We start from the raw sequence: 22,082 nt of genomic DNA on the forward strand, positions 1-22,082 counted from the left end.
CAGTCGACCTGGGCTGAGGGTGGAGCGTTCCACTCAGATTTGCCCTTTGAACCTTCTCCCTTGGGTGCAGAGAAGAGTTTGGCAACTGCGCCAGACGGCACGGCAGTTTGGCAACTGCGCCAGACCTGGCAGACACCAGAGAGGGCAGGCTAGTCTTGGTAGCCTACTGCTACAATCTCAAGTTCAACAGAACACACACTTCTTGAGTTTTATTTATTTTTAGCATTCCATCTTAGCTCAATGTCAGGTACATTACTTCTAATCTACACCTCAACTTTAACTGACACACTTCTTGAGTGTTGCTAGTTTCTTTTTTCTATTCCATCATAGCTCGATCCATTTTTAGCTCAATGTCAGGTGCATTAGGCTTACTACATCTAGCCTACTCCTCAACTTTAACACACTCTAATAGAACCCTGCCCGGGAGAAGGAGGAGGAGGCCTGGAGGGTTGAAAGGCATCTCAAACTATGCTGTGCCGAAGGTAGGAGATTATAAAATGCCACTATCCATGTAGGATACTCTCTCCACAGTTCATACGAGGTGTGGATAGGCAGTCTGAGCGTTATCCTTCTGAGGAGGATGGAGATTCTGAGGTCGCCTTGTTTGGATTTTATTTCCACTTTTCATGTTCCTGCCATTGTCTATGGTTCCTACGATAAGGATAACAGATTTCAAACTGTAAACTGAAATGTTGGAAGCCTACAAATAGCTAACTGGTTATGCAGAGTTACTAATAACATATTATCAACTCAAATGTCAAATTTGCTCTGGGAGGGGAATACCATTTTAAATGCCCATAGCAAATCCTCCCCAGACAAGTTGACAGCTCCCCTGGTCGTTGACAGCAGATAGCCCCTCCCATGTCAGATAGCCCCTCCCATGTCAGATAGCCCCTCCCATGTCAGATAGCCCCTCCCATGTCAGATAGCCCCTCCCATGTCGTCGGGGAAGGAGGAGCCGTGTGACGCCGAGCCGAACCGCAGCGCAGCCCCTTTTCTCTAGCTTCGCCGATCTCCATTTTCTTCGGTCCCTTAGTCAGGAAAAGAGCAACGACTTGGAAAAATGAATGAAGAATACGACGTTATTGTTCTGGGGACCGGACTAACGGTGAGAACGAACATCATACTACATCATTGATCTATGCAATTCGCAACCTGTTTAGATGCTAGATGAGTGCACCAACCTCACCTCACTTGTGTTGAGCTGCTAGTTCTTGAGCTAGCTAGGCTAACGTAGCTTTTGGCTAACATTAAAATCTGGCTGGGCCTAACTAGCCTGCTTGTACAAGCGGCCGTGCTAGCTAAGTAACTCAAATGTACAGCACACGTGTTTTTCAACTAGTAAGGCAACGGTCTATCAAATTGACTTTTAGCGCAACATGTTAGATGGCTAATTTATTTAAAAAATCCAACTACCAGCTAACAACGATAGTGGCTAGCTAGGTATCTACCGCTAGCTAAGCTTGTTCACTGCGAAAGCCTGGTAGGATTGCTAACGTGTCATATTTCGCAGGTTCATGTTCCTGTAAAGGAACTACTAGCTAGCTAACTTAGCTAGAACCTGTGCACCTGCTGTCACTGTGTTTTGTTGGTAAACTAAATGTACAATATCATGTGCAACCACGTTTAAACCGTGGTCAACAACTATCCTAAATAGCTAACGTTAACTATATCATTTAAGTATGTTCGTATCGTATTTCTGGCTTCGATTTTCATTCCGCGTTTGCTGAGCTAGCCAGCTAGCTAGTGTGTGGTGGGAAGAGCTGTGCGGATGGGATCTTGTTAGCTATAAGCTAGCCATCTAGCTAATGTGGGCTGGGAAGACCTGTGCGGATGGGATCTGGTTAGCTATAAGCTAGCCATCTAGCTAATGTGGGCTGGGAAGACCTGTGCGGATGGGATCTGGTTAGCTATAAGCTAGCCTGCGGGCTAATGTGGGCTGGGAAGACCTGTGCGGATGGGATCTTGTTAGCTATAAGCTAGCCTGCGGGCTAATGTGGGGTGGGAAGACCTGTGCGGATGGGATCTGGTTAGCTAGAAGCTAGCCTGCGGGCTAATGGCTAAATCCGTGCAGCTAGCTAATAGCTTCTGAACCCCCGGCAGGAAATGTCAGCTGGTTTGTTTGCTGACTCGGTGATGATTTAGCGGACAATCTGCAGGCAGGTTTACACATAACTGATAACTGTACCTATAATTCCTAAATCTTTTGTACTAACATCGCCTAGCAAGCAAGGGGGGACTCGTCTGGGCCTCTGGTCTCTTCAGTTTGAGAGCATTCGCTTGTGCTAACGCTAGCTGGTGGATTTGTCTATGCATTGACTAGTTATGTAGTTTACAACTTTAATGATGGCTATTTGGTATCTGCAATCTTCATTTTTGTCCTGTTCCTAAGTGACTTATTGGTCTCTAGTGTGTTGCCACAGCTTTCATCCGCCGTAAACTGAAGCACTCAGCAGAGGCATGACAGGAAGAACTCGTGATGGAATTTACTGTACTTCGTTGTCGATGTAGAAGTTGACAGCTTCAGCTGTCTTCTGAGTCTGAGAGCTTATATCGCAGAGCATTTTGTCTATGATTTGACTAGTATCTGAGTATCTATCAAGTTCCACGACTTTTTATTTGTATAAAAATGTTAAATGTTTTAATAATCAAACTACAATCAAATCCTAATGGTTGTACAGCAATCTACAATCTACTATAGATAGCCATCCTTGCTTTGAAGCTGTAGTCTATGTATTTTACATCCATAGATGGCTTGTGATATTCAATTCCATATTCCTACCAGGAATAGTGTGAAATAGTATGTGGCCATAATGTTTTGTGCTGTCCGTTTCCAATAGGATGGCAGTCAGGAAGGCTTTGGCTAGTCGGCAGTAGCATCCTGGTGGTCGGCTGGCAGTCGGGCAGGGTTTAGGATCGGTGGCTCCTGGGTTGTAGTCTGCAGATGGGTGTGGTATGGCTTCAGAAGAACTGAAAGTAGCCAGTTGTATGTAAGCTAGACCTAGTTCTGTACAGCCAGATATAGCCTATATATTGTTGTCCAAGAGACCTGATACATTACTTATGCTACAGTTAGGTTAGCTATGGCCATTGGCAAGCCTATTATGTTGGTAAAATAAGCCAGTCTAGACCTACATTACAGGCAGACATCACATATTTCTCATCTTGAACGCAGTCCATCTGGTTGCCTCTTGTGGTTTGAGAGAATTACGCCAAGAAAAAGAGAACTATCTGGTCTGTGGTGTGTTTTTAATTGTCTCTGTTCTCTGGCCTTTGCAGAGCTGGGGCCAGCTGTAGCTAACGTCCCTGTACTGCTGGCGTCTGGAGCAGGGTGGACATGTCAGCAGGCTGGGGGGGTTGGTGATGTCCATCTGGCTCCCGCTGAGGATGAGGGAGGGAGGGAAGGAAGGAAGGACTGGACGTTGATGTTGACCTAACTGCTTGAGTCAACCGTTGACTCAAATGTTTTACACACTTGCAGGATAGTGTGTGTAGCTTGTGTTGTGTCATCTAAGCATTCTTAATTCTACAGCCTGTATCTGTTAAAGAGATGGCTGCACAGTGCAGTAGATGAAACAACAGGCCATGTCCCTGTTAGCTCTGGCCCTATCCCTGTTGGCCATGGCCCTGTCCCTTGTTAGCTAACCTAACAGGTTCGAATTGGTTAGTCAAGAAGATGGTGGTTCTACAGAGTGGCCTGGTCTTAACACCCTCTCTTGTCTTGTAGTCCCTGGGTGGCACCAGTCTAGCTATGCTGTGGTGCTCAGATTGGACTTGTTAAAGTCGCACAGAAATGAAAAAAGCATTCCTTTCCCATTTTGGTTCACATAATTGGTCATAGTGTTCACCTATTCAATGATGTATGCCCAAAAAATTACAAACTTCTACTTTTGTTGTAATCTTATATCAAAGTATATAATTTCTTACTTCCTGGAAAACGGTAGGTCACGTGCAATTACGACAACAGGTACCTTAGATTTTAGGCCAATAATCTCACGACATTCACACGTCAATCAACGCTATCCTTCTATTGAATCTGTCTAAAGTTCTTAAATCCCGTCCACTTGTCAATGTTCCAATCAAATTCCTCTAAACATCATGTCCCACCCTCATAGCTTGTTTGCATCGGATATACATCAAACTACGGAAGTTAGATGATCTCAAATGTCCCTTTCTGTGCAACTTTAAACACCAGAGTCAGAACCTAAGACATGAAGGTTTTGTGAAATGCTAAGATGACACACACACAAACACACTGTTACTCTGTCTTTTTGTCCCCTGCGTGAGGTCTTTCATGTGACCGTGGCCTTTTCAACTTCAGAGAACCGCCTCAAACCTCAGAGTAGGCCGTATGCACCAGTCACCATAAAGCCACCTGCTTTTATAGGGCTCATGTGTTAAAGGTTGCTACTATGACTCTCCTCCCCCAACTTAATGCCCCATGTCATTTTATTGACAGGCATTGGATTGGTCTTTCTCAACATGTTGGAGGTTGTGATGACTAGACTGCCCCTAGTCGTATGTCAAAGCCTGTATTTATGTACGCACCCGCAAGTCACATGACATTCAAAGGGGGTCACAACACATCAGAAATTGGTCTTCCAAGTAACCATTTGCTGTTATTTTCTCACCATGAAGTACTGTAACTCCCCTATGTGTACTCAATGGCTTCACAAGACCAAAAAGAGTAACAGGCACTGAACGCTACCTGACTCAAAAGACGGAAGCCGTCTACATCATGAAGAGCACAAGATCAGGGAAGATTTTTTTACAGCTCACTTTTCTGGCCCCCGGGTGAACTGTTTTTTGCTTCCCCTCTGGAATATGTAGGGGTAGGACCTATGTCCATTCCCCCATTGCTCTCTGTAAAGCGCATTTTGCTGCCTTTGTGTATGAAATGTGCTATACAAATAAAGTTTGATTTGATTTGAAGATCAGTCTTATACGCTCCGCCAGTCAGCTTGATGTTTGCAGAAGTATTTGTTGGGACTTTCAGTAACATTTCCTCAGTGTCTTCTGATGTGGTAGAAGTATACGTGGCTTTGGAACCGCAAAAGGTAGGCTATGAGTCACCAGAGAAAATAGGCTACTAATATATATTTTTTTGTTAGTGGATGGTTAGGGAGAGGAATGCACTGCTACAGAATATGCTGCACAAAGCACCGACAATCCTCTTATTTTAGACAGTTTCTGGGTGCTAATTTTCCCTGAGAGATCAGTGTATGTTTTAGCCTAGTGAAGCCCAGGTTTGTGATGCGCTATCTGTTTCCCCTGCCCAGACCCCAGGCCAGCTTCACCCACAGTCTGAAAGTTCTCCCCATTACCGTCCACCTGTTTTAGCAAGTGTATCATGGTCCTTATTAGAGGCTTATGTATGGTCCTTATTTTTAGTGCTTTGAGCATCTGAAGGCACTATAAATACAATGTATTACTATGTCACTTCTCCTCCCAAATGGCATCGCTACTCATCCAGAATTCCTTCCTAGGTAGTCAGATTTGCCAGGCTATCATTGGAGAGACAAGGTAGTGGGGTCAGGGAACCTGTCTCACCATGATGCTAGGAGGGCGGGGTGCCGTGTTGTCCATCGCATCCCTGTCCTAAATATCCCTTTGCAGAAAGGGCTGGATGGAAACAAAACTACAGCCACCCCGTCGCTTCCTGGGTCATATTGGAACCTTCCATGTGGAATGCAATGGACACCGGGGTGTGTGATGTCACAGTGCTTCTCTGCTGTATTTTGAGTTGAAAGTGATACTTGTGGCTCAACAATGATATGAACTAGGGCATCACTTTTTGTCCGGTGGCCACAAAACCACCTGCGCTTAAGCCTGTTACATCACCTTTGAGTTATGTGATTGTGACTCTTGCCAGTGTATTACACATCTTAAGTAAGACCTTTTAGAACAAGGGGACGGAGCAACAGGTCATATCAAAGAACGCAGACTGCCCTGTATTTCCTTTAGTTTGCTTTTGTAGCCTGATAGTTTACCATCATTGGTAAGCAACATCTGGCCGTTTTCTTCTAGTAAAAATTCAGAATGAAGTCCCCAGAATAACATGATGGAGAGTGTACCTCGCTGCCTCTACAAACCGACTGCTGTAATCGCATTAAGGCCTTTGGTCAGTGGGAATTCCAGTCACTCAAAACGTGCACGTTTTCCTGCGGCAGGCGGTACCAGGTCGTACGCTTTGCTCACCGCCATAACAGAGGAACTCTAATCCTACGCTTGTACCACAGAGGGAGATGGGACAGACGTGGTGGTGATAAGGCAAAATGACTCATTTGAATTCCATTCTTCAAATGAGGCGTGATTTTAACTGGAAGCTCTAGCGGGCCTGCTTTCACTCCCTTCTGTTCTCTCTCTACTCTGTTCTCTTCTCCGGATTTAGGGGCTAGAATCCTGTAGTTTGTGGTCAGAATCCTGTAGTTTGTGGTCAGACTTCTGGTAAAAAGGCTGTCTCCATCAGAACACGGCCAGGGAATGTTAAATAGAGTTCTGTGTTCCATTTTCTGGACTTCTTCCTGGACTCCTTAGTGAGAATATGAACCAGTCTGGAAGTCTTGGTGAATGTGAACTCTGTGACTCTGTGACTGAAACCCCCCCCATCCTCCACCGCTCCCACCCTTCTATTAAAGGGGCAGTTCAGAATTTTGGACAGAGTCTCATTTACAACTTACCCATAATGTTCTTGATTGATGGAGAACATTTTCAGCGGAGTCCATGCTGTCTCTCGTTCGGGTGTCAGCGACATGCTGATACCAGCGCAATTGAACCGAAAGCATTCAAAGAAAACTCACTCCAAAGTAAGGATCACAGTTTGAAATGCACCCTCTGTTGGTATAGAGGACATAGAGAGAGAGACAAGCCAGAAAGCCATTATTGTAGAGGGCACGCCAAGTGCCAAGTTCAGGACTGGGTGTTGGCCCAGAGTGGCTGGCCACAGTCGGTTATCAGATCAGAGCATGAGAATACAGAGCCTAACAAGACAGTGACGGCATTCATTAACTTAAACAAACTACGCCCGCAACAATGTCTCAATGTTTGCTCGGTGAGTTTAAATTGGCCTTTGAAAATGAGGACAAATAGAATGACGCCTCATCTACCCTTTAATATAATCCAACAAACCTAAGAAACCAGATTTATTTTGAGAGGTTTTCTTAATTTGTTTCTGTCGTCCAATAGGAATGCATCCTGTCGGGGATCATGTCTGTGAAGGGGAAGAAGGTTCTGCACATGGACCGGAACTCCTACTACGGGGCGGAGAGCGCCTCCATCACGCCCCTCGAGGACGTAAGTCAACCTCCGACCGCCCTCGCCTCACCTTTGAACCAGGGGTTAGCCCGTCTTAACACTGGTCCCGATTCGACTGACCCAAAACCGAAGAATGTGACACCACATCAACGCATCCAGTCTGGAGTGTTGCACGTCTGTAGTTTTCATTTTCGTAGAGTTCTTGACGGCAGCTGTCAACAATTCAGAGATCCTGCAAGAAAAAGAAAGCCAGTCACGGGGGGCCCGTCAGTCTTTATAGCCTTCCTAATTTACAAGACCACACGAACGATGAGTTAGCAGCATGGCGGCTGATGTGTGCTGGTGAAGCACTGCTGCCTAGTATTTCCTGCTGGAACAACAGTGTTGATTGTATTGATTGTGTTTCTCGCAGCTGTACAAGCGTTTCAGTATCCCAGGCAACCCGCCAGAGTCCATGGGGAAAGGCAGAGACTGGAATGTTGACCTCATCCCTAAGTTCCTCATGGCCAATGGTAAACACACACACACACACACACACACACACAGACCACATGCTAATCACAACCCTACCGTATGCATTAGAACTCATGACTCTATCCTCAGGCCTAATTCCAAGGAGGGGATGAAACTCTAAATGTGATCATGGTTGTGCCCCAATTGATGAATTCGGCTGAAGGGACCGTATGCTGTGTTCACACCGGGCGCCATTTTTTCCCGCCGCGTGGCAAGTTTACATAGAAAGTCAATACAATTAGCGCAAACTGGGCGGCGGGTGGCACGGGCAGCGTGAATCCGGCGGCGCGGCGGCCAGGATTCGCTGCGCGGCGACATTCGCAAAAGTTAAATTTTTTGAACTTTCTGCGGCGGATTCGCATGGCAACCCGTTGATCCCGCGGCGAGATTGGGGCGAACTGGGCGGCGCAAATTTTCTCGCCGCGCCCGGTGTGAACGTAGCATTAGATCGGCCCCTGTGGGACGTTAGTGCTTTCGCTCATCCATCACACATGTACCAGAGCCCACCACCTGGTGGCGATGGCACAGTTCATTTTTCCCATTGTCAGGTACATTTTGCTCTGTACATTAAAAACTATGCTTGGTGTCTCAGTAAAAGTATAGTCTACTCTACTGAGGAGCCCGTCTACTTTCTACATCCAGAGTTCAGAGCTTGAGGTGTTTAGTAGCTCTTTTGGTGCTCGTTGTAAAGGTTAGGATTCTCATAGGTTAGTATCGAGATTAGGTGCACTGTGGGTACAGATATCATCAGTTATATTTATAACCTCGATCAGATGACTCTTATTTAGGCAGTTCGATCATGTTTGATAGATCAGAGCTAGAGAATGGCCATGTCATATAGGTGTCCAACCGTGAAGAAGTTAGCCATGCTGCTAGGTGGGGAGTCTGCGTGGTTCGGTCATAGAAATGCACTGCAGCACTCCCTACTTCCACGATTGCTATTTGGGTATATGCTTAGAGTCATTGCTATTTGGGTGTATGTTTAAGAGTCATTGCTATTTGGGTAAATGCTTAAGAGTCATTGCTATTTGGGTAAATGCTTAAGAGTCATTGCTATTTGGGTATATGCTTAGAGTCATGCGCAGGAGATGTAATGAGGATCTCTGAATAGGCCCGGGCATCTGAAGCCCAGCTCTGCATAGCTCCTGGGTGCTCTGGGCTCCTGGGTGCTCTGGGATTCCACATCCGTTGGCTAAGAATGCGCTTCGAACCGTGCATGTCCAGACGGCACGACCGTCTCTCAGAACGAGAGCCAGGGCGAATGTACTTTGAATTTCTGCGTTCTTTAGCCAAGCATGCACTTTGAACAACACACTCTAGATGGAATAAGCGTCTCGGAACAAGAGATGGGGCGATTGAAACCCAGTGATCAGAAGTTACATATGTACCATACACTGAATCCCTTGATTTAGCTGCAAACGGTTGGACATTTCACTGATGCAGGAACAGCATAATTGACTCTACATTGCTAGGACACAAGCAAAAAAACGGACTGGTGCACATTGCATCTTAGCCGGACAATTGAGGAGTCATTTGTGTTTTTCTGGATTTCCAGTATTGAGAGTGCTCAGGTGCCCTTCTGCTTTTCACAGAGTTTAGATCTCTGGGAGTTAAGACAGTATGCACAAAACATGAATAACACTTAAAACATTTCATATAGGCTACAGTATTCATATTCATGAAGAAAATATCACATTTCCACTCCTTCCTTACCACAGAAGGAGCATGCGTCGTGGGTAGGGGGCAACATGTTTCCTGTTTGCATCTGGCATGTTGAGCTCTGTGGTGTCAGCATGTGGTGACTCATGTGTCTCACTTGTCCAGGCCAGCTGGTGCGCATGCTGCTGATCACCCAGGTGACGCGCTACCTGGACTTCAAGGTGATCGAGGGCAGCTTCGTCTACAAGAAGGGCAGCATCTACAAAGTCCCCTCCACAGAGACCGAGGCCTTGGCATCCAGTGAGTCAGACCGGCTGGGCTGTGTCGCTTCTTTCATCTCTCCAGTTTCTTTTCATTAGGATTTCTGTACATTCTGTGTGTATTTTGTGTCTGTTGTTATTTTTTAAATTCTAGTCTGTGCTACTTGTTGGTAACCTGGCTACGCTACCCAATTCACAAAAATGCAAAGGGAAATTCTTAGTTACTCAAGTAATTCTCAGATTTTCAAGGGGCGTTACCAACGGGCATCGATCAAAATGCCACTGGATGCAGTTGCATAGACCTGCAACCAATCAGAGCAATGAAATGTGTGACACATCGCTGAGCTCCTCTGTACAGTCATTGTATGAAACCTGCTGGATAAACGGTTGTGAATGGCCCAGTCCGAAACCGGACAGATGGTGGAGCGTTACCAGACAGATCTGTGGAGAGAAACAGAATGTGACTTACATGTGATCAGGATGGCGCTGCCAGGCTAGTCCTCTGCTGAGAAGTACTACTACCAATAATGCTACAATTACTACCTCCGGTCTATGCAATGCTGTAATGGTAGTATTTTCCTCAGTCTTGTCATAGCTTTGTTTGAAGCTATGCAAAAAAGGAAGTCCAAGGCAACTTTAAAAAGCCTTTAATATATGGCTAGTTCATATTGAACAAACGGACCAACATGATTCGGCCTTTCAAGGCCTTCGTCAGGGTGTGTGAAGCTGCTGTAGCCGAAACATTCTTCATTTGGAAGGTAATGAGACACTTCCTCCTCTACACACAAAAAACCCTCAAAAAAAACCCTCATCTCCCATCAGGTCTCATGGGGCTGTTTGAGAAACGACGCTTCAGGAAGTTCCTGGTTTTCGTCGCCAACTTTGATGAGAACGACCCCAAGACCATGGAGGGCGTGGACCCCAAGAAGACGACGATGAGGGACGTGTTCAAGAAGTTCGACCTGGGCCAGGACGTCATCGACTTCACGGGCCACTCCCTCGCCCTCTACCGCACAGACGAGTGAGGGATTGCATGCGCCTTATCACCTCTCTGTTAGCTGTCGAGACTATTGGGGAAAGCACTTTCTTCCAAAAAGCATTATGATGCCCCTATTGGGCGCTGTCTCTGGGAGTATATTGGGTTTGAGTTTTTAATATCCTCCTCTCTACCCCTTTCAGATACCTGGACCTGCCCTGCATGGACTCAATAAACAGGATCAAGCTGTACAGCGAGTCCCTGGCCAGATACGGCAAGAGCCCATACCTTTACCCCCTGTACGGCCTGGGAGAGCTACCCCAAGGGTTCGCCAGGTCAGGCCCACCACAACCCTCAGCTCTAACCTCCGTCTTCATCAATGCATATAGTTACCGTCATGGATATATTAAAACCTCTTTTTAAATCTCTCTCTCTCTCTCTCTCAGGTTAAGTGCCATCTATGGTGGGACATACATGTTGAACAAGCCCATTGAGGAGATTGTCATGGAGGACGGGAAGGTGGTGGGAGTCAAGTCTGAGGGAGAGGTGAGGGCGCAGACATGCTCGTGACCTGAGGACGGAACCGGAAGCCGAGGCCACATTCCAGTAACAACTCCTAACCGCTGAGAACCGGCACTCTGTACTGTCTATTCCGTGAGTGCCGGTTCTCTACCTCTTAACTTTCCACCTCTCTCACTCTCTCTCAGATCGCCCGCTGTAAGCAGCTGATCTGCGACCCCAGCTACCTCATGGACCGTGCCAGCAAGGTGGGTCAGGTGATCCGGGTCATTTGCATCATGAGCCACCCCATCAAGAACACCAGCGATGCCAACTCCTGCCAGATCATCATCCCCCAGAACCAGGTCAACAGGAAGCACGGTGAGCTCCCATTACATACAGGCTTTTCTTTTTTCTTTTTTTTTGTAGTCATTTAGCAGACGCTTTTATCCAAAGCCAAGTCCCACACAACGCCCATATAGAACCTGTGAGATTTAAAAAAAAAAATATATATATATATATATATAAAAAAAAAAAAAAAGTGATCAGAAGGATGGGTTATAATCCACCGAACCACAGTAGGCTTCTCACTTGTTTTTCACTTTGACTCAACCGCATGTTGGTCTCTCTCTGTCTCTCTCTCTCTCTCTCTCTCCCTCCCCGCAGACATCTATGTGTGCATGATCTCCTATGCTCACAACGTGGCAGCGCAGGGCAAGTACGTGGCCATCATCAGCACCACAGTGGAGACCAACGACCCCGAGAAGGAGGTCAAACCTGCTCTGGACCTACTGGAGCCCGTCGAGCAGAAGTATGTAGGAATCTGACCTGTGTGTGTGAGAGACCGTTTGTTATTTTGACATACCGGCTGCTTTGTTAGTGTACTAAACACCATATTGTATTTTCTGTTTGCCTGCAGGCTTGTGAGCATAAGCGATCAGTACGCACCAACTGACATGGGTGCTGAGAGCCAGGTGAGTCTATGACCGAAGCTTTTTGCCTGGTTGCATGGCCTGGTGATAAGAGAAACAAATGTTTTTCCCTGTTTTATCACCCAGTGATAACCGTTTTTATCTTTCATTTACACAGATATTCATCTCCCGTTCGTACGACGCCACTACTCACTTCGAGACCACCTGTGATGACATCAAAGACATCTACAAGCGAGTGACGGGCACAGACTTTGACTTTGCGGAGATGGAGCGCAAGAAGAACGACATCTTTGGCGACGCTGCTGACCAGTAGAGAGAGTCCGCAACACTCCTGAATATCAGTTATCGCCGCTGACAACTGAAATCTCAAAAGAAAAAATTTGAAAAACACAGAAAAAAAAATTACAAAGATGGGCTGGCTGATGATCCAAGTAGATGTTTTGCCCATCGAGGAAGTCCATGATATAGAGTTATAATATAGCATTGCTGGAAAAGGGTTCAGGGTGGGAGTTATGCTTTTTATAACCACATTCACATTCAGACATATTGCACTGAATACTGGTTAATACCCAACATCCTTTCTCATCATGTAACTGCAACTCAGACCTCCTAGATGAGGGGTGCATAGTCCAAAGATGCCAAATCAAATGGATCAAACACATCCAATCCGAAACAGTACCATAAAGTAGTACTTTTAGGTGTGGGCGACATTAAATCAGTTTTGTTAATGTGCTGAAATAGAGTAGCCATCCTGGTTACTGAAGTGTTTGGGAGATATAGAATACGTCTTGTTTTCGTTTCAGCTGATGTGTATGTGGAGGGGGGGTGGGAGGGGTGGGTCGGGGGGGGGGGGGGGTATTGGTGGCGGCGGCGGCGGCGGCAGTGGAGTTGCTTGGCTTTTTCCATTTTGTGCTCAAGCTGGTATTCCTACAGGGCTTGACTAAAAAAGCTTGCTCAGCAAACCTTAAAACACCAACAATCATGTCAGAAGTTACTTCAGTAACCAGCTGAAATTGGTAACCTATTTGATCTGTGAGGTCTGGTGGTTATGGGGGGGGGGGGGGGGGGGTAAATTGTCTCATCTTCAGTCTCACAACAGCCCTGGCATTATACTGTACTAAAGCATATAGCTCAGTAAACTTCCTGAACCTGTTTGCAGCAGCTTGAGTAAACGACAGTTTATCAGAAGATACTTATTATTTACTTTTATGTACTTTAAAAAGACCCAAGCAGTATAAAGCGGGTTGGGGGAGTGTGGTAAAGTTGACAGCGATTGCTTTAGAAGGACCAAATGTCTGCTATGGCAGTATTGATATGACAAAGGCCCTGTACTAATGTCATCAGTGTTTTAAAAGATTATAAAACATATATTGGGCCCAAATGATTTCTGTACTGCAAAGTAAAATAAACTTGTGAAAAAACATGATTTGCTTGTGTGAAGTGTTCTTATTCTGGCAGATAGAAGTGGGGCAGATTGATGCTGTGTGTGATGAAAGTAAATCTTAGTTCACAGGATGTGACTTTGCTGTGCTGATTTAACTTCCTCAATGTCAAGCTTTATGATTGCAACGAGCGGTTTGGCGTAGCCACGACCTTTTTACTGGACATGAGTAATTCGTTGACTGATAACTAGTGTGCTAAAACCGGTTGCGGGTAGGCAGTGAATAATCTTTACAAAACTTCAACTCCCACAATTCCCTCAACCGCTCTGACTGAAAAACCTTCCCTGTCATAACAGTTACCACGTTGGGTTGCACATTCGTACTGCCCTGTGTTGTTTGAGTAGTCTATATCCAAAAGCTTTAATCTCCAAAAATGACGGAGATGAGAGCGGCTCGTCGCACGTTTTTTGGAGATATTGGTGAGATATTAATGGCTTCCACTTATATCCAGCATATCCACGATGTCAGTTGCGGCGGCGTAGGCTAATATTTTCTCAATGTAGGGTTTTGGGCCGACCGGACAGAGTTGCATGAGGCCGCGTCCCTCGGTCGAGCCCTGCAGCTGAAACAGCTGATCGAAAGCGGGGAGTCCGTGAACACGGTGACAGTGGACAACATCACTCCCCTCCACGACGCCTGCATACAGGGACAGCCGAACTGTGTCCGTCTGCTGCTTAACGCGGGGGCTCAGGTGAGAGCACTGGTATCCCACCCTCTCAGGCTTGTGAGTGGCTTCGCTCTCTCCCCTCTCGACTCTTCCTCACAACAACCCTACCATCCTTGTCTCCGTCCCAGGTGGATGCGAGGAACATCCACGGCAGCACGCCTCTCTGTAACGCCTGTGCTGCTGGGAATCTGGAGTGTGCCAAGATGCTGCTTGAACATGGAGCCAAAGTCAACCCTTCCCTCACAGCCCTGACGGCCTCGCCGCTCCACGAGGCCTGCATCAGGGGTGAGACTGGGAAAGGGTGTGTGGATTGAACTGCAGTGAATGGGATGCATATTTTCTTTATTAATCCAGCGAGTTCTCTCTCTCTTTTTTTGCAAGTGAGCGCTGCATATAAAACACATTAAAATGAAAAATACAATACATGTCAGGTAATGCCGACTTGGTGAGGCTGATCATAGCCTACGGTGCTCTGCTGGAGGCCTACGATATCTACTTTGGGACCCCACTCCATGCTGCGTGTGCCAAGGGGCATGTGGACTGTGTCAAGGTGTTGCTCAATGCAGGTGAGGAGGAGACGGCTGTCGGTCCATTCGGATGAATAAGACAAACAACAAATCAACACTTCACTCGTATACAAATTTACAAAGGTGACCCTCATCAAGTATTTGTGTTTTGTCCCTGTAGGTGCCAAGGTGAATGCAGCCAGGTTCCATGAGGTCGCTCTGCACCACGCTGCTAGAGTGGAGATGGTGGACATGATCGAGCTACTGGTGGAGTTTGGAGGCAATGTGTATGCCAGAGACAACCTGGACAGGAGGCCCGTAGACTACACCACGCCTGGGTCTCCTTCTGAACTGTGCTTGAAGTTCTATGAAAGTAAGCCTGAAGCGATCAAAAGCCAGGGGGCAGAAAGCAATGATCTCGGCTCAGAACAAATCCATTTACTCAAGATTTATGACTTTCAATCATTTTTTCTGAATGTCCTATAGGTACACCCCTGAGTCTGCAGCAGCTTTGCAGAGTTGCATTGAGGACGATACTGGGCACCAGAGCTCAGGAGGTCATAGGTCAACTGGATATATCTCATCGCATCAGGAACTACCTCCTCTATGAGTTATAATGTTACAAACTCTGATCCTGCAATCACAAAAAGGGAAAGCATTATGTCCCAGCAATTTATCTTTTCCTATCGTCAACAGCTTTTTTGTCTATTACTCTGTAGTTACTACAGTACATGGGTATTCTGGGTGACTGTAATTTATTGTGATTAATTATAGGATGTTGAATTATATTGTATGAGTTGAGGAAATATATCCGTGTTTAAGACTGATGAAATAAAATGATGGGTCCTGATAATCCCCTATAATCATTGGGTCAATCGAGGTGAGTGAGTAGCTTCACTGAACCTGAATGACCCACAATCTTAAATCGTCATCTCTAGAGTCTTATTTCAGGGCCGAGTCATATTTAGGCTGACACATCAAGCAGCCTCATAACACGGAATCTTCTGACAGGCGTTTCGCAATTTGTGACAACGTATTCCCTTTCGTTTGCTACATGGTGTACGCCGGGTGTGTTGAGTTTATAGGGTGAGCGGAGTATTTCAATCTCTAAAGTGCCAGAGCTTTTGAGATTTTCGACTATATGGTCGGAATCACGGAGGTAGTAGGTTGCAGTAGCCTAGATGATTGGTTATTTCTTACAGTCAAAATGTTGAATAGCTGAGCGGCCAGTTGAGTGTCATGCCGAACTTCGCCTGTGTCCGAGCAGGTGAATTCCGCCCTGGCGTGCTACCCCGGCATACAAAACGCTTACCCCCGCTGACGTCCCAACCGCAGTCACGTGATATTTGCAGCAGGTATACAACCACATTCGACCGTATGTTTTCATCTTCGCGTGGATCAAAATACCTACAACTAACTATATAACTACCGATAGAGCAGCGTTTTCAATACAACTATGGAGGTTGAAACCGCCAGGCCATACTTCTTTGGAGATATAGGTGAGTAGTACATGAAAGCATTGTGTTGTGACAAAAATTGAACTTTGTCTTGTTTTTGCGGAAACGCTTTGGCATCTCGTCGGTGGGGGTGGGTAGCTTGTCATGTCCCCAGTAGGCTCCTCACAGGGGAGTCTCTCTCTCTCTCTCCCCCTCCCCCTCTCCCCCTCCCTACCTCCCCCTCTCCCTTCACTGCGCCTGCTGATTTCTGCGTCCGTGTAGGCTACTGGTCGGAGCGGACGGACGTACACGAGGCTGCCTCCCAGGGCCAGGTGTCCCGGCTGCAGATGCTCATCCAGAGCGGAGCCTCCGTGAACATGGTGGCCGTGGACTCCATCACACCGCTCCACGAGGCCTGCATCCAGGGCCACACCCAGTGTGTGAGACTTCTACTGGACGCAGGGGCACAGGTGAGACATTTGGTTGTGAGAGAGAGAGGAGCCAATGGCGGAGAAGAGGAGGAGTTTACATGAAATCTTACCGCGGCAGGTAGATGCACGTAACGTCGACGGGAGCACCCCTCTGTGTGACGCCTGCTCCGCGGGCAGTTTTGAGTCTGTGATGCTGCTGCTGGACTTTGGAGCCAAGGTCAACCCCACCCTCACCTCCCGCACCTCGTCCCCCCTTCACGAGGCCTGCATGGGGGGTAAGACTGAAAATATAAAGACTTAACCATACATAATTAATTCCAATCTCATTACTGAGTTGGACGGGTTAAAGTCACTCATCAGTGTAGGCTAAATGGTATTTCAACCACCCACCACTGCCATCGGATTACTACCTGAAGTGAGGGTGGAATCACCTGTTACAGTTCACCAACCAATACTTTATATTTGCTCTGTGGGTTGTAGCCTCTGGGTTCTGTGTTTCAGGTAACGCTGACTGTGTGAAGTTCATGATTGCTAAAGGTGCTTGTCTGGAGACCTATGCCATGTACCACGGGACCCCTCTTCATGTGGCTTGTGCCAACAATCACACAGAATGTGTCACGGTGCTACTCAACGCAGGTGAGCACAGCTTAGCAACGCTTTACCCTACTCAGTTACTGTCCAGAGACACCACCACTCAAAACAACACAACATGCAGTGGACCTAAGAAGTTGTATTTCTGTTTTACGGTTCCATCCCAAGGTGCCAAAGTGAATGTTTCCAGACTACATGACACAGCTCTGCACCACGCTGCCAAAGTGAATAATGTGGACATGATCGAGACACTAGTGCAGTTTGGTGGAAACATATTCGCAAGAGACAAAAAGGATAAGAAGCCCATCGACTACACCAAGCCTGGCTCACCCGCAGCACTCTGCCTGGAGTTTTATGAGGGTGAGGCCCAATGTTTTTGTGAGATCTTGTTTTTGTGAGGCAATGTTAGGAAGTCACCAGTAGATGGTGCTCACAGCTTATTTTAAACCCATATCACACTGGTTCAGAAAATCCCAGTGCTTCATGCCTCCTGAGGTCTACTATGTACAGTACAAGGCCTGGGTCACACAAGCTTGTTTCCCCGCCGTTTAAGGGTCTTTCGGGTGTCGTTTGCACCTCGCAGTCACATGACCACAGCGTTTGCATTGTCAAAACCCGCAAAGTTTTGAGAACGCTGCAAGGGGTGTTTTCTGGATTCATCCCTCGTGTGAGCTGCCAAAGGCGATCTCGTTTTGATAACGGTGACGCATGTTCGGCTATTGTACATTTAAATTATAACACATCATTTTAATGATGTGTTATAAAAAAAAAAAAGGGTCCAAAGTCCAGCCCAATCTCTGATGGTTGCACATCACTGTAAAATGTAGGCCTATTGTTATATCATTTTGTTAGGCTATATTCTATTCAATTCGATTGTGTTCTGCTATTCTAATCTGTTCTCCTGTGAAAGTGTTACTTTTATATTTTCTAATCTCTAAAGACATGCATTATGCACAGCAGCAGCATTATATAATTTAGACAAAGTTCAATCTCCAAATATACACTAGAAGAGAGGGACGCTGATAAAATGTTTGTGTAACCTGGAGGTCATTCTCGTTTCGTTCTCGGTCTCATCTCGATGACATGTAACCCAGGCCTAAGACTATAAATAACCCTGGTCTGAGACAGCCAGGTTAAATAACCCTGGTCTGAGACAGCCAGGTTAAATAACCCGGGTCTGAGACAGCCAGGTTAGCTTCAGCTCTGTGATACTGATACTGATACTAAGCAGCGCTAAGACACACACATACCACAGCCACAGAACCCTGACTGGAATGTGATGTATAGTGTGTGTGTGTGTGTCTTTGTCTGTGTCTGTGTGTCTGTGTGTGTGTGTGTGATAGAGAGAAGGCTCTCAACAACAGCATCTTGGCATACATCTTGCAGAGAGAGCCCCACCCTACTTCATAATGTCAAGTATAGAAAACATTGAACACTCGCCAGGTGTTTACTTGTCAGTCGATACCCAATATGCATTTGCTTGTCATATTTTGGTTAGTCTCGCATAGCCAGACCTATCTCCACACTTTGTTTACGCTGTGCCAGCGCTGGAGAAAGGTCTGGCTGGACTCATTACCATTGGGGAATAGGGGGAGACACACTGTATTTCTTTAAACCAATCAAATTCAAGCAAGCTTATTGGTATGACAGATGAAAAACCTATGTTGCCAAAGTAGAACAGAAAATGATTAACATTGACAAATAATAAGATCACACTTGCCTTCGGCGGAGCGGTTGCTAGGTTATTGCTGGGTTGTAGTCTAGATTTTCCGACCACATGAATCGGGCGCCACTGATTGGCCAGTAATAAACTAATGACAAGGCTTATTCCCAAAACCTACATCCGTTGAGTCAGACTATATTTTGTTTGATATAAATCCAAGTTTAGAGTTCACTTGGGACCAGTGTGTGTTTATGCTGGTAAAGACCTTTTCCTTTCTGCTTGCAGCAACTCCCCTCAGTCTGCAGCAGCTGAGCCGTATCTCCCTGAGGACCATGCTGGGCACCAGAGCTCTGGGGGTCATAGTTCAACTGGACGTACCCAAGCCAATCATCAGCTACCTGTGCTACCACAGTCCACCATTTTACTGAGGGGCTGAACAGGTGCTCAGAGCCGGGACACTTTCAGCAACGATTCAGCACAATGATTCAGCATAACGATTCAACATAACAACTCTCAAAACACTAGGCTGGAATTTAGGTGCTAGGTGAAATTCTTAAAGTAGACATCATAGCCACACACACGTCTCCGGTTCAGACACAGCACCGGAGGCAGAGCACGTTTCTCTTTGAAGTGTTCAATCACGATTTGAATGTTTACCACATTGGAAAAGTAGATAAATGTTTGGGTTACCAGAAGTGGAGAGAACCATTTTAGAACTTCCATGTCTCGTAAATCAACATAACCCAGAGACAGGAGGCTCAGGGAGAGAGAGAAGAAAGTAACACATTCCAGGCTCTTGTCCGGCACATCCTCAGGATTTCAGCGATGGTGTCGCAGGAGTGGTAACGGTAACGCTCTCCAGACATTCCCCGCGGGTCCTGGACTCCCGCCGCCCTCGGAACAGAAACTCACAAATAGCTCCGGGGGATTTTTGGAACGGGACCCAGCAGAATGGAGCCGCCATAGATCCTGCTGGTTTATTTACTGCTAGTGTATTTAATATTGCTGTTCTTCAGCCATATCGGCTGGGTACGAGTGTGATTTTAATGAATACCGGCGTACCCCATGTATCTGATCACTGGATCAGTCCTGTTTTTGTTTGACGTGACCCATGGAGCAGATTAATCACTTTTATCATTTGCAGGGAAGAGGCCTCTGTACAGGCCCTAGCCCAAGGTACAGTATACAGTAAGCCACTGTCAAGTAACAAACTTGTTTACACAGTTTTTAAGTCTTAAAAAGAAATGAACTTGGAGGAAATATGTCAACCCAGAATGTTAGACAGTTCTTCTGTCTCTCTAGTGGTAGTGAACCTCCTTCCAAATCAGGCCTGACATCGCATGACTGGAAGACTGTTGAGCCCTGTGACTCGATTGTAAGTCTTTCTCAAGCTTTCCCAGCTTGTCAAATCATTATTTCCCCCCATAACCATGATAGAAGAACCTATTTTGGTTTCGGTGGAAAAATGCAACCTTGTCCATCATAGTCTTCAGTCACGCAGAAGGAACCCATCCAGTAGATGAGTGTGTAGCTGAGATCCCAGAGCCCTGTGCTGACCTTGTCCCCGCCCAGGGCCAGGGGGAGGACACATATCTATTTTAAAAAGGGCTTGTTAAAATTGCTGACCCCAGTTTTCAGGAGGCTGCTGTCACTGAGGCTTAACCTTTACAATGATGCATTTTAATTAATGATACATTCTATGTTTTCCATCTTGGCTACAGAACACTACATTTGTTTCCATCTTGGCAGTAGAGCAGAATGATGGAGGTGGAGGAGAGGAGAACAGGCATGTGAGGAATGTCCACAACCTGAAGACGGGAAAAGTAGCAAAGGTTTTTTGCCAAAATAGGAACTTTGAAACCATTGTTTTGAAGGTGCAGGCTCTTGTGTGCTCAAAGATGAGAGGCCCTTCTAAGGCAATTTAACATGATTTGGGTGGACAGCATAAGTACGTCTTCAATCTTGTAAGAAAAAGTATTATTGAAATGAATTTTGAATACTACCCTGAGCAATTTTATAACTTCCACAGGGTGCTATAAATATTGATCAATCTGTGATCCATGTAACTTCTGTGACAGTCATGCATCATTCAGTAGTCAAATAGTGTGTGTAAAAATCTTCTTCTGGAAATGATGGATTTATTGAAATAACATCTTGGACCTGATCACTTCCTGTGTTTGTTTTTCCCTCACCCTGGGCCTGGGCTTGGTTATCATACAGCCAACAGCATTACACATCTTGCATGCACCTCTTCAGCACTGACCTATGCACCCATATGTTTGTCCACTAGTCTGTGCTGTAGATTAAGAATTGCCTATAGGGTTTGGGTTAGGCTTACAGCCAGTGCATTAGGATGCAAGGGCTCAACAAACACAATGGAACAGCTATGATAAACGCTTTGGATGGAAAACAAAGTTATGGTGGAGAGGACTGCTGTATCCCGTTCTATATCTATTATAGCTGTTTTAACACTGCCCCTGCTTTCACAGGTGTAGAATTATTAGTGCATCACTGCGCGAGGAATTAAAGTAGTTAGCTTTCAGCCTTTGAACTCCGACCTCTCTCCGGGGCAATAGATAAAGCCACAGCGCAGTCCTTCACAGCTGCGCGAAGGCAACACCGCCACACACACTCTCAAGAAAGATAAACTTCCATCACAGGATGCAGTCAACAAGTGAGGACATCGGGGGAGGTGGTTGAGAGGAGAGGCGAGGGAGAGACGTGATGCACTTAGCAGGCAGGAACTGCAGGGCTGTGTTTGAGAGACCAGATAAACAGCGCTGGATACTGTGATGGTCCGCTGCTAGGCTTTACCCAGGGACACTCCGGCTCGCAAATCAGCCCTGCGTTTCCCACAAATACACAGCAGATGTGAGATGGGGTTTGTCCCAGGCAGGGACTCTTGGTATTTGGTTAGTTTCAACCAAGGGTAACTAATTTAGGATCAGTCAGTCTGTCCAACAACAGTGCTTCACCCATAATGAGACAGCACAGCAGGCCTTGGGCCAGTTTCTGAGGCCAATTCATAAAGCACAGGGCAATTACTCAGAGAGTGCACTGCTCCACCCCTCCCATGCACAATTAAGTAGCTATTAGGTTGGGGCAGATAATGAAAGGCTGTTATTATGTGAAATATATTTACTCTGGGCTGAGTTCATCAAAAGAATGTTAGGATGTTTTTTTTTTGGTGTTTTTTAGAAAAAGAAAATCATTTATAATCCTTTATTTAACCAGGAAGAACCCAGGGCCTCTTT

The 22,082-nt window shown here is 46.2% G+C and overlaps 3 protein-coding genes across 3 annotated transcripts; all 3 read left to right on the top strand.

The window, feature by feature from the left end:
* Positions 1–993: 993 nt before the first annotated feature.
* On the top strand, positions 994–12,899 carry gdi2 (GDP dissociation inhibitor 2). The gene is made up of 11 exons (XM_084447862.1): positions 994–1,108; positions 7,186–7,293; positions 7,667–7,766; positions 9,592–9,726; positions 10,509–10,707; positions 10,866–10,997; positions 11,109–11,208; positions 11,370–11,541; positions 11,827–11,971; positions 12,080–12,134; positions 12,250–12,899. The coding sequence occupies exons 1-11, from the start codon at positions 1,064–1,066 to the stop codon at positions 12,403–12,405; spliced, it is 1,347 nt and encodes a 448-aa protein (XP_084303988.1). The 5' UTR covers positions 994–1,063; the 3' UTR covers positions 12,406–12,899.
* Positions 12,900–13,830: 931 nt separating this feature from the next.
* Positions 13,831–15,325, top strand: asb13a.1 (ankyrin repeat and SOCS box containing 13a, tandem duplicate 1). Its single transcript, XM_084448087.1, has 6 exons — positions 13,831–13,953; positions 14,038–14,225; positions 14,330–14,486; positions 14,633–14,767; positions 14,889–15,080; positions 15,194–15,325. The coding sequence occupies exons 1-6, from the start codon at positions 13,908–13,910 to the stop codon at positions 15,322–15,324; spliced, it is 849 nt and encodes a 282-aa protein (XP_084304213.1). The 5' UTR covers positions 13,831–13,907; the 3' UTR covers position 15,325.
* Positions 15,326–16,070: 745 nt separating this feature from the next.
* On the top strand, positions 16,071–20,980 carry asb13a.2 (ankyrin repeat and SOCS box containing 13a, tandem duplicate 2). Its single transcript, XM_084448086.1, has 6 exons — positions 16,071–16,206; positions 16,426–16,613; positions 16,693–16,849; positions 17,076–17,210; positions 17,334–17,525; positions 19,114–20,980. The coding sequence occupies exons 1-6, from the start codon at positions 16,164–16,166 to the stop codon at positions 19,254–19,256; spliced, it is 858 nt and encodes a 285-aa protein (XP_084304212.1). The 5' UTR covers positions 16,071–16,163; the 3' UTR covers positions 19,257–20,980.
* The last annotated feature ends 1,102 nt before the right edge of the window (positions 20,981–22,082 follow it).

This window comes from Borostomias antarcticus (genome assembly GCF_949987555.1).
Source record: "Borostomias antarcticus genome assembly, chromosome: 13".
In the NCBI taxonomy this organism is placed as follows: domain Eukaryota; kingdom Metazoa; phylum Chordata; class Actinopteri; order Stomiiformes; family Stomiidae; genus Borostomias; species Borostomias antarcticus.

Excerpts from the sequence above, each read along its gene's own strand:
- gdi2 (XM_084447862.1), top strand. The coding sequence starts at position 1,064 with ATGAATGAAGAATACGACGTTATTGTTCTGGGGACCGGACTAACG. Across the intron at positions 9,727-10,508 it reads GACCGAGGCCTTGGCATCCA|GTCTCATGGGGCTGTTTGAG; the intron begins GTGAGTCAGACC and ends ATCTCCCATCAG. Across the intron at positions 11,209-11,369 it reads GAGTCAAGTCTGAGGGAGAG|ATCGCCCGCTGTAAGCAGCT; the intron begins GTGAGGGCGCAG and ends ACTCTCTCTCAG.
- asb13a.1 (XM_084448087.1), top strand. The coding sequence starts at position 13,908 with ATGACGGAGATGAGAGCGGCTCGTCGCACGTTTTTTGGAGATATTG. Across the intron at positions 14,226-14,329 it reads TGCTTAACGCGGGGGCTCAG|GTGGATGCGAGGAACATCCA; the intron begins GTGAGAGCACTG and ends TCTCCGTCCCAG. Across the intron at positions 15,081-15,193 it reads GTGCTTGAAGTTCTATGAAA|GTACACCCCTGAGTCTGCAG; the intron begins GTAAGCCTGAAG and ends AATGTCCTATAG.
- asb13a.2 (XM_084448086.1), top strand. The coding sequence starts at position 16,164 with ATGGAGGTTGAAACCGCCAGGCCATACTTCTTTGGAGATATAG. Across the intron at positions 17,211-17,333 it reads CACGGTGCTACTCAACGCAG|GTGCCAAAGTGAATGTTTCC; the intron begins GTGAGCACAGCT and ends TTCCATCCCAAG. Across the intron at positions 17,526-19,113 it reads CTGCCTGGAGTTTTATGAGG|CAACTCCCCTCAGTCTGCAG; the intron begins GTGAGGCCCAAT and ends TTCTGCTTGCAG.